Below are 12,014 nucleotides of genomic sequence, written 5' to 3' on the forward strand. Positions count from 1 at the left end.
AGACGCCAGGAAGAAATAAGCTTGAATCAGTTAAATCAGGACATTTCAGGCAGTTTGATGAGGTGCCCACGTAGTAGGGTCAGTTATTTATTTTGGGCAATATTATGGACATCAAAGGTAATCTTCCCTAGGCAGGAGAGAGAGACGCAATGCAGCCATGAGCTCTATCCAGCACCCATGAATCAATGGAAAGAGTCCCATTGACTTCAGTGGGATTTGGATCAGGCCCTTGAGCACAAGGGGGGAATTGGCTAGAAGTGCAAACATTACTGCACCATGCTGTGTGGGCAGGTTGTGGGCATAGACTGCCCAGGAACACACCTGTAGTGGCAGGAGAGCAGCACTGGGAGAAGCCATTTTCTAGAGGTGGTGCGAATGCAGCTGATGATTGAATTTTTCCAGCTACCTGATTGGGGTGACGGGCATGAGTGAGTGAGTGAGGGTAGCATTGTGCCCGAATAAAGGGCATCCCCCATCTCCGTGCCCTCTAAGAACCATAGTCTGGCCCTTTCTTCACAGCTGATCCAGCGTTAACCTGATTTTATGGAAATCTGAGACTCTGGTGATCTATTTAAACTACCATTATTAAATTGCTAAGCCACACAGTCCTCAGTAAGATTATGATTTTATAGTGATCAGTGACAGTGTGTTCAACACTCTGTGGTACTTGTATGTGTATCTTTGTATGTGTGCATGGGTGTGCTACACATATACAAGCACCATTGCTCAATGAGTTTAATTCCCATCTCTACATCCGTTACTCTGTCCTAAGAGAGGAGAATATTTATCAAACCCCATTGCTTCCTGACAGATCAACAGAAGAGAGAAAGTTTAAAATCCCCAAATAATAGAGAAGCCCAAGGACATGCCGATAAAAGTATTGCTAATAAACTCAAGATGTTCATTAGCCTTTTCCCTCAAGGTGTGTGAGTAACTCAAATGGCTTTATTAGGATTAGGAAGACTTTATTTTGGATAAAATCATTTGTAAATTTGACTCTAAAACCCCTACGTTATTTTGAAGTGAAGGAGTTACGCTTCCTTCCCACGATGAATATGAGAAATAAACTGTTCAGAAAGGAGAATTAATCTGAGAAGGGATAACTCTACACGGTTGTATGCATATCAGCGATCTAGACAACAAAGCAAGCTACAGACTCTGTGACACTGTTCACAAAAACTGGCAGTCCTCATAGGTTTGAGACTGTGGGTCAGCCAGTTACAAGAACAGCCTGACGGGATATTTTCCCTAGCCAGAAATCCAGCAGTGGTTTGACCGTCTCGCTGGTTGGTTGATGAAGTCTTCTCTTTGTGAATCATTTTCCTGAGAAAAGCAAATATCTGCAGAGATTGTCACAGACACCACGGGGAGTTAGGGAGTTGGGCGCCTGATTCTCTTTTGTGCCTTTGCATACTCCTTGTCCTGCCACAAATGCTGCATCTGTAGCTGCTCAGTTATGAATGAGGGGAAAGCCCCTTCCCATGTCTATCTTCCCGCCCAGAGAAAATGCTACCGGGGGAATCTGCTGCTGCCGCAGACCAGCTGTGACGAGCAATGCCTTGGAACACAGCAGAGGCGCTAAGGGCAGGGAGGCAGGCAGACTTCCTGGAGCCCACAGTTGTTCTAGGGACCCAGTGTCCCCACAGAGCCTTTCTCCTGGAGCTCGGTGCACCTACCCCGTCCTGTGATCCCTGCTCCTCTTATTACCGATCACATGTGAGTGATGCTCTTCTGGTGCCACCCGGTGTGTCCTGCTCTGTGGCCTTTGCCTTGCGTCCTGCTCTTGGTTCTCCACAGGGATGGACAGCTGAGTGTGCATTAAAGTTACCGTGTCAGGACAGGCCTGCCAAAGACGTCAGGAGAGCATCACTGGCGTGCTTGGCACCTCGGGTACAATGGGGAGGAGGCAGCGGGCATGAGACAGCAGTGGGAATACCAAAGAGGGGACAAGGAGGAGAGGCATGGAGATGATGAATTTTACAGAGGAAGGATGCATGGCTGGGGGCCAGGGCTCCCAGTAATACACTTGTCTGCCCTCTGTCACAGCGGGGACCTTTCCTCAGTAGATTCCTTTGGGCATTTTGGAAGACTGGTGGTTTTTAAAGATGGGAAACAGCTTGAATCATCGTGGGATGAGAATGGTGCAAATTACACCCTATCAGCCAGATCCAGTCAGGGAGCCCCTGTGTCCTGCCAAGCGCTCTGTGCCCCTCCTTTCACACTGCTCCTGCTGAGGCTACATGTGCTGCTGATGGCAATACGCATGCACCAGGGACTGCGGGTCCGCCACAGCCCTGATGCGCCGTGGCCTGCAGCCTGTTTCGCTAGTCAAGCCGAGCAGCCAGGGCACGCTTTTAAGCCACAGCAGAATGCCACCCGCACGCAGCGCTGCTTGCGCATGGTGTTTAGACCCCTTTCTCTCTTAAGCAAAGTCAAGGTTTCGCCCCAGGGGTGGGAGAATGCAGATTGCTCTCTGGTAACAGGGCTGTCATTGCAGGTGACGCTCCACACTGGTTTGCCGGTCCCCGAATTCTATACTTCCAGGGCATCCATGCAGTAATGAGACTACGAAGCCAGCTGCCTTTTCTCAGGATGAGTCAAGAGAGTTGCTTTACTTTGTCAAGAAGAGACCTCATAGGAGCCGGGGAATCTTTGGTCAGCTGGTAACTGGAGACCAGGGAAAACCAAAAACAAAAATAAAAGTGAGAAGAGAAGAAACCAGCCTTCTCCAGTCTTTGTACTCCACGACCGCACAGCAAACCTGCCTGGCGTCTCCGGCACCGTACTGTGCGCGTTTGCTTTGCTGTTTAGCTCTTTTGGCTGATAAAGTACCTAGTTAGCCTGGGATGTTTCTCTGTGTCAGCTTTTCGGTTTGGGTCATTGGTTTGATTTGCTGTTATTTTTAAATGTCAGCTTTTCATTTCCTCATAACCGTGTGGTTGCTGTTGACCAGTTTAGCTGCTGCCATCGCAAGTGAAACCCTTCCGATAACTTTCCACTGAGTTATACATCAGACAAAAAATGCTGTCTGAAGAAACCAGGGAGAGACTTGGAGTGGGAGGAGGGGGGACCCCTTTGTGGCCAAGCATTTGCTGATGCCAGTCAAATTACTTCCAGTGAAGTTTCTTTCCCTGTGGCCTTTCTTGTGGAGTACCCTCAAGCATATCTGTAGACATTGGTCTTGGATTACCAGTTAGTCTGTACAGAGCCAGGTGGAATGCAGCAAGTATTTGGAGATAGTCATATCTATTCTAGCAGATAGGGCCAAATTCTTCCCTCGGGCGTGGATGTGGCTCACACGGAAGTCAGTGCATCCCTGGGCAGGATTTGGCCCAAAGATATTACGTTTAAATACCACGAGGTTTGCCAGGGCTGCATCAGACCAATGTAATTAAGACGGATAGGTAGTCTGAGAAGATAATTACATTTCTGATGTGATGATCACTTTGGTTTCAGCAGAATGATTAGATGTTAATTGAACAGCTCTGGTTCTATAATTTATCATTTCCAAAGGCTTTTCTGTTTAGCTCAGTAGGTGGGCTGGGCTGTTTACCATCGTCCTGTTCCCAGGCGCTGCAAGGCAGCGCGGATTTGCGAGAGGACTTGAGACGAGCACTTGCACCCATTCAATGGCTTTATAAACTACGCTCTACATAACGGTGCCAGCTGACACGGTGCTGCCATATCTCACAGGGCCTGCAGTTGGCCCTTTTGATATTAGCATTTATTTTTTTATAGCTACAGCGAAAACCTAGCCTTAAAAAACCACCCGACAGTGTCCTTTTTTTCATAGAGAGGATTCATTCTGTTCCGAAGTTGGCTTCACTTGAGGATCAGGAGAGAACAGAGAGAGAAGGGGAAAGAGAGAGTCAGAATCACAGTCCATGGCATTCACATTCTCAGGAATAAACATGCTTGTTGCCATGCCTACCTGTGCCTAACATCAACTCGAGTTACATTCTGCTGCCATTACAAACTTAACTTTCTGGTAATTCAGACAAATGTCACATGTAAAAATGACAGATTATTACCACTGTGTTTAAATGCCAGAACGTTAACTTTTACTGTTTCTGTAGTGAAGAGACTGCATGCCGCATGTTACTGCGCTTTCCTTTGGTTGATGACACTCTCTAGATTAGTTTCAGGGGCTGGAGAAAGACTCCGTTTTGTCGCCCACCATTTGCCAACTTGCCAAGCAATTGAGTTTGTTGAAAAAACATAGTTAATTGAACTGGGGATAGGGTGGACGGGGAAGCTAATGGAATAATGTTCCAGCAAAAAGACATATGTAAATAGAGAATCATTTCCTTTTAGTGCTTACCATTCTATTTAGAATGTTCTTATTTGTTATATCATTGTTCTAGTATTGTTTACCTAATTTATTGAATGGGTGCTATCTTGTTCATTTAAACCTATTAGTTTATCTCAGCTACAGAAGAGCTGTGTTGCAGGACAACGCTGATCTGTTATTTGTTTAATTTCTTATGAGACTCAGTTGCCGGGCCACTGTGGACTCGTTTTTCATAGTCCCCATCTTCCCAGTTCTTTATGATGTTCATGATGCTTATTAGATTTCTAGTGACTTGTACCATGTAGTTTACGCTGTACTGCAATCATAGCTGCATACAGCTGCTGTACTAAAGAAAAGTGTTTGCTGTTCTAATAAATGACTTTTATGAGAGAACTGCATGGGTCGCCCGAGTATCTTTCGGTTTTCCTTGTGCAGTCACTGGGGGTATTTACCGTAGTGACAGAATTTCCTGTATTCGAAGCAGGAGAGACTTAGAGGCCAGCTGGCCACCTCCTAAGTTCTCTGTGACCAACCCCCTCAGCCTGAGTAGACAGACGTTCGCTAGCTCCACTCCAGCTACTGTGCTAAAAATAGCTGTGTGGATGCTGCTGCACCGGCAAAGGCTGGGGCTACCCACCTGAGCTCACACCCGCACGGGGTCAGGCTTGTCCAAGCTCGAGTGGCTAGCCCAAGCCTCCACTGGTGCATCAGTGTCCACACTACTATTTTCAACACACTAGTTGAAAGGGCTGAGGGACTCGCTGCCAGCTGCAGTGTAGATATACCATAAAGGGGCAAGCTGCGTCTCCCAAAACATGCTCTAGATTGAGAGCTCCAAGGTTGGCATGCAGGAACCAATGCTTCTGTGTATCTCTCAATCACAGGGAAAATATCAGAGCGGTAGCCATGTTAGTCTGGAGCTGTGAAAAGCAACAGAGTCCTGTGGCACCTTATAGACTAACAGAAGTATTGGAGCATAAGCTTTCGTGGGTGACTCATGCATCTGACGAAGTGAGTGTTCACCCACAAAAGTGCATGCTCCAATACGTCTGTTAGTCTATACGGTGCGACAGGGCTTTTTGTCGCTTTTCACAGGAAAAGGTTCCTCTCTGCTGCCCCAGTTTTCAGGGGCAGGTTTTCCCTCCATTTTCTGCTTTGCCCCAGGGGCCCCAAATGTCTCTGGGTAAAACAGAAACATGGTTGTTTTCTCAGGCCTCTGAGCAAGAGTTCACGTCTCTCCCTACTGCTTTTCTCTGGCAGTTTTCCCTCTGGCAGTTTCTCCCTGTCCCAGAGATCTCTGCTGGGCGGCTAGCGACCACATGCCTCTCAGCTTTCTATTGCTTTCCTTATTGCATCACATCTCGGAGCCCTTAACTAGTGTCCTTCACTGCTGGCTAATTGCACAAGCCTTCAAGAAACCAGACTGTTCAGACACAGTTGTAGGCTGGCTTCCTCCTGCGCAGAGAGCGCCTCCCACTGTGAGATTGACTGCCTGCTGCACCAGCCTTCAAGAGAACAGGTTGTCCAGGTACACTTATGTGTTGGCTTCCCGTTGCTCAGTTCTGTCCCGTTTAGAAGCACCCTGGTCCCTCAGACCCCACCCCCCATAGGGTGCAGCTTTCTCTGAAGAGTGATATGACCTAGAAGGGCTGAGGATAATTTCTCTGAGGGAGGTCCTATCTGAGCCAGCTCTTAGTCAGAACTGGTGACATCTTCCATCTTCAGGCTGTGGGTCACCTTCAGTATCTGGGATATATATTCTGGAAGAGCACCTGAACGTGTGTCTCAATAATGGGGTCCACTTGTCAGACAGCCGGGTTTCCTGAAGTCTCCCACCGTGTGCTTTTCATGGCAAGTACAGAGCATCTGGCAGCTGGCTGCATTTCTCTGTGGCGAGCCGTCTGGTAGCTGAGCCAGTGCAGTAATAATGAGGGTGTCATTTACCGCTGCTATAGGCCAGCAATGAATTTCTAGCACCTCGAGTGCAAGGATGGGGCAGGGGGTGGGGATGTGCAGGGGCTGTCTCTGAGTCACAATGCCTGCTGGGGCTCCTGCTTTCAGGGGGAGGGGGAGACAACTCGCACACGACCGTTTGCTAAGGCTATTGTTACAGGCTAGCTCTCATCCATTAGAAAACTGCAAGGTAAAAATAGGCGTAAGATGATGAAGGCCACGCAATAGTAGTTTTGTGTAATCAAAAAGTAGGTTTAAGTTTAACTCTGTGGGATTTTTGTCACAATAAAAGCTTCTGGCTAAGTTCTTGATGTGACATACACAGACTTAAAGGCCACATTGGCATCATCTAGTATTCATCACCCCTGTGGGCCACCAGCCCAGGGGCAAGGTTTCAGTAAGAAACCCCAGAAGGTCCTTTTGCTTTCTTGCCTCTGTTCCTGGGGACTGGCTGAACACCTCTTAGATGTTGCCTTTCCACTACGACTGCCGTGCGCCTTCATTAATAAAACATCAGCTAATATTACATTTGAATTACAAATAAGCACCTTGAAAAGAGGCATTCTGCAAGCTATGGGATCAAGGAGGAATTTTTTTTATTAAAAAAAAACAAGTTTGGTATCAATTATGAAAGCGAACATCTGCAATAGTGAAGTGAAGCAAATGATCTGGGGGGACGCTGAACGGCACGATTCCTACTGGAACCTGGCGGGAAGGTGGGGTTATGTTGAAGAAGCCGTCAGTAACTGCCTCATTTCAGTAGATGTAATACAGCTGTTTCTGTCACTTCCGTTAGCACCTCTCACGTAGCATAAAAAGATCAGAAGGCAGGCCCAGTTCATTAGAATACAAACAACCAACGCAGATGTTTGCAGTGCAAGGTGGGTTATCTGTGTTACTGCTTATGGGCCTGTCTAGCTCATAGGAATGTCTGATCCCTAGATTCTGGAGTAGACAAAGATATAACATTGGTTGATTATAATGTTATTTTACTCGCATATTAACGGAGACCATTTAATTATATTATAACGATATATATCAGTGGGCCAAATTCAGCGCTGGCTTATGCAGGTATTAATTCTACAGATGTGACCAACTTTCTCATACAGTATCATGTAATTACTCAGTAATGGTTATTTCCACTTTCTGAATCACAGCCGACATTACATAGTAATTGCTCTTTGGACTTAGTAAGCCTAATTAATTACCAAGCCAAATACAGAAACATGTAATTACTTACGACATAATTACATTGTGCGGACTCATTTTTAAGCAGAGCTCTTCAACAAGATTAATAGGGAGTTCTGCTGAACAACTGCTGGTACATTGGTAGGCCAATGGTATTGGTATTTGCTAAGGAATCCATTGTCTGGTAACACAGCATCATCAGCAAAAGTTATTCATATTCAAGGTCCCACAGAACAGTGACCCAGGTACGTACTGAATTAATGTCTGCAGGGGAAATTCTGAAGAGACCCAAGGACTTGGACTCTTTCAAGCAGGGGCAGATTAAGCACATTGGTTTGTGGATTCAAATCCTGGCTACCGGGGTGCTCAGGGCCCAAGAGACCTGAGATCCACAGATCCAACTATGGGGCAGTGACAGGGTGTACTGGCCCCACACTGGAGCAGTCATGGCAGGAAGCAGCCCGAGGAGGGACTCGCCAGTGTCCTGGAGGCAGTTGACGTGTTGCGGGTGGATTCCCCACTGACTTAGTGGTGAATGCATTTGCCAGTACCAGAGCCCTGGTCTGGGACCTGGTGGAACAGGAAGGGCCTGGGTCCCCCTACCCAGCCACCCCCTTTGAGGAGCGGCCCACTTACCTCCCTCCTACTGACTCTGGCCCCGAGGCCGTGTTTCCCTGCAGCCAAGGGGACTTTCATTGGCGCCAGCCATTGGACCCCAGAGCCCAGAGGTTGAGGACAGCCATTGAGACTGGACGATGGGGCTACCATGCCCTGGCCTCAACCCAGAGTGTACTGGGCCTGCGAAAGGGGCCTGTTGTCTGGCAGAGAGTGACCCAGGTGGCGCACAAGGTGGGGGCTAGTTTGAGGATGGGGCTTGGCTCTGCCAGTCCTCTGTAGCCTTCTGTGTTTAAATGTACAATTTTATGCGTTGTATATCATCTCCAACACATACAAACGCCATGCAAAGTTCAAACATGAGGCAGGAAAAGGCAGGAGACAGGTGCATGTGTCCAAGCAAGCCCTTAGGCAGCTGGACCCGCCTGTGACCGGGTGCTTGGGATGGGCCACACTGGGAATGCCACACTCAGGGCAGACTCAAGGAATAGGGCAGACAATCCCCAAGGCTGGTGGTTTACTCTCTAGTTCGACTTACCAAGCCAGTAACAAAAGAGTTTCTGCACTACCACACTGGTTAACTAGGAAACAAACACAGTCTCCTTTAAGCATTCTAGTCACTGGCTCCCATCCAGACAACCAAGGCTAACAGGTTTCAGAGTAGCAGCCATGTTAGTCTGTATCCACAAAAAGAACAGCAGTACTTGTGGCACCTTAGAGACTAACAAATTTATTTCAGCATAAGCTTTCGTGGGCTACTGCTCACTTCTTCGGATGCATAGAATGGAACACACAGACAGAAGATATTTATACATACAGAGAACATGAAAAGGTGGAAGTACCCATACCAGCTGTAAGAGGCCAATCAATTGAGATGAGCTATCAGCAGCAGGAGAAAAAAAACCTTTCAAGTGATAATCAAGATGACCCATAGAAGGTATGAATAGAAGTCTAATAGAGTGAGGGGTCATTGAAAAACCATTTTCACCATATGTGAGGTTTTGCTAATCCCAAAGGATCAGACATTTCTCTCCAGGTCAATATGAATCTCAGCTCTTACCCAAATATCACACTGTTAGCCAATCCTTAGTAAACTAACTAAAGGTTTATTAATAAAAGAAAAGAGTTGTAAACAGTTAATAGACCATATACATACAAATGACTGCAAGGTTCTTATGTTGGGTTTGTAGCAGTGATGGAACAGACTGCTGGCTTGTAAAATGTCTCTGGAAGGCCCATGATTCACTGGTACTGCGATAGATTACAGTGTGGCGCGATCCATTCTCCACACTTTCCCTTGAGTCTTGGTATCTCTGGGCTGGCCCTCTGCAATCTGCTCATTTGGAGACAAGCACAGGAGGAAGTCTGTTTTCTATGAGAGTTTTGTCAGCAATGCTGTTGGGGACCAGTAGAGCCTGTTCCAGTGTCCGAACCTTGGGAGAATCAGGCGGAGGCACCTATGCAGGCAGAACCTTCTCTTGAAGCTACATCCGAACTCCCCTCAAAACACCAGGACCACACCAATGTATTTGAAAAGAGGAATGAGGAAACCCTGCCTCCACACTGGGCTCATGACTACCCAATAGAGCTGCATCCAGAAGGAAAGATACCATTTGTACAAATGCATGCCATGTCAGAATCCAAGCACTCTGAGAATGCCTCCAGGAGAACCTGACCCAAGAGTTATCTGCAAGTTGACCTCATCAGCTGGCGCACCAGTCCTTTTCATCATGAAGAAAGACAGCAGTCTCCATCTCTGTGTGGACTGCTGCTCTTTGAATCAGGTAACTGTCAACAATTGTTACATACTACCCCTGATTCTTGAGTGGCTGGATCTTGCAGAGGCCATCTGTGTATTCACTAAGTTGGACCTCCAGAGGGTGTACAATCTCATGCAAATCAGGGAAGGGGATGAATAGAAGACCTCCTTCCAAAGCCGGTATGGCCACTATGACTATCTCGTAATGCCCTTTGGGCCAAGCAATGCCCCAGTCACCTTCCAACATTTTAATAATGATATTGAATGAGTATGTCATTGTCTACCTAGATGACATACTGGTCTTTTCTGACTATCCTGAACAGCACACCACTCACGTCTGAATGGTCCTGGAATGCTTATGGCTGCATGGCCCTTATACCAAGCTCAAGACGTGTGCCTTCAATTGGGCCTCCATGGAATTCTTGGGCTTTGTGTTATCCCCAGAAGGGATCCAGCTCAACCCATGCAAGGTCCAAGCCATCCAAGATTGGTGACTCTCTACTCAGTACTTGACTTCCAGTGTGTGTCAATTTTTATTGATAATTCCTGCCAAATTTTTCAAGACAAATCAATCACCTCTCTGCTCTCCTCTGGGAAAACTGTTCTACTGGTCTCCCAAGGCCCAGCATGCATTCAATCAGCTGAAAGTTGCCTTCATTACCGCACCCATATTGGCTCATCCAGATGTTATGCAAACCTTCCCTGTAGAAGTTGATGCCTCCAGTATGGCAATCAGGGCTCTCCTCTCCCAACATCTTGGTCCCGAACAAGTATTATACCCATGTTCTTATTAATTGAGGAAGCTCACCCCTGCAGAGCTAAACTACAATAAAAACCACCTAATGCATGTCAGCATTACCTGAAAGGAGCTCCCCATCCATTCCAGGTATTCACTCATCATACAAATCCAGAATTCTGGAATCTGTGACAAGTTAATCCAGTCCTTTTCAAACTCCAATTATCCCACTCTTTGAAGATTCACTTGGTGTTTCATGTATCACTTTCAAAACCCTACACGGAAAATTCTTTCCCTCACAGCCATCTCCTCCACTGGCACAGACATAGGGCCATGAGGAGCACGTGGTTCACAAGATCCTGGACTCTAAACGTAAACGTGGCAGGATCTGGTAATTTATTGACTGTGAGGTGTGGCAAATTGCCGGTACTGTTCTGCTGGGTCTCGCGCTTTCTCTTCTCTGGGGTAGGTTCAGGGCACTATTGCTTGCCTCTGAACCAGTTCTTAATCATTCCCCTAGTGTCCTTGGAGGAGGGGAGTGGAGAGGGAGGGACCTGGGCCCGCCCTCTACTCCAGGCCGCAACCAAGGGCGAACCCTGAGGGGTCGTGTGAAACCAACTTGACTAGCGGTTCTTCCCTGGGTTACTTCCCTCTCATACCCGTCAGCTTGTGAAGGGCTTCTCGCCTCTCTTCTATACAAGCCTGGTGCCTTACCTAGGTGTTTCTGTTGGGCTTCCCATCCACGCGCAGCACTCCTCCAAACCTTCTAGTTCTCTCTGGACAAACTCTTCTCTTCTTGCAATCTGCACTCGCTCGCAATCCAACCCTTTCTCACTTCAACTACACACCCTGTCTGATCTGAAGCAGGGGTTTATATCCCATGACTGGAGTCAGGTGCCTAACTGGAGTCAGGTGCTCTAATTGGCCACAGCTGTTCTAGTTAATCTAAAGCAAACCTCCTCCTGCAGGGAATAAGGCCTCCCTGCTAACACTCTTATCTGCCTTCTGGCCATGCTGTAATCACAGAGGGTAATATGGAATTATTAATAATATTTGAAATTATTAATATTAAAATGGGAAACATCCAAACCACTTATTACCTATAAATCTTGCTTATTAAATCCAAAGGTGCAAATGGTACATATACAATTGTTCTGAACATGACTAACAAGCCTAAATAATAAGTAAGGAACTGTCAATTAATTGGCAGTTAATGCGAGCAATTATCAACAAAACACAATGAATGCGGGTTTTTTTGGTTTTTTTTTACAAGCATGTAATCACACGCTTCTGTTTTGACTCTCTTCACTTACTGTACTTCATTGCTTGGCATACATTGGCCCAAGTCTACTGTGTTCTCATAATCTGGAGTGATTAAATATCAGAGAAAGTTAATGAGCAAAGTAGCAAAAGTTCAGGCCTTGCATGGAAGTTGTTGGATAAATAAGAGGAGGTTAGTCTTATACATCTTA

The 12,014-nt window shown here is 46.7% G+C and overlaps 1 protein-coding gene across 1 annotated transcript in view; it reads left to right on the forward strand.

Annotated features, from left to right (window-relative positions):
* TRIM9 (tripartite motif containing 9) overlaps window positions 1–2,702 on the forward strand; it is a 123,393-nt gene extending 120,691 nt beyond the window's left edge. The window contains exon 10 of the mRNA XM_075065817.1: window positions 2,498–2,702. Coding sequence (XP_074921918.1) covers window positions 2,498–2,560 — 63 coding nt within the window. The 3' untranslated portion in view covers window positions 2,561–2,702. The remainder of the gene's footprint in view (window positions 1–2,497) is intronic.
* The last annotated feature ends 9,312 nt before the right edge of the window (window positions 2,703–12,014 follow it).

This window comes from Chelonoidis abingdonii, chromosome 4 (genome assembly GCF_003597395.2).
Source record: "Chelonoidis abingdonii isolate Lonesome George chromosome 4, CheloAbing_2.0, whole genome shotgun sequence".
Taxonomy (NCBI): Eukaryota; Metazoa; Chordata; order Testudines; family Testudinidae; genus Chelonoidis; species Chelonoidis abingdonii.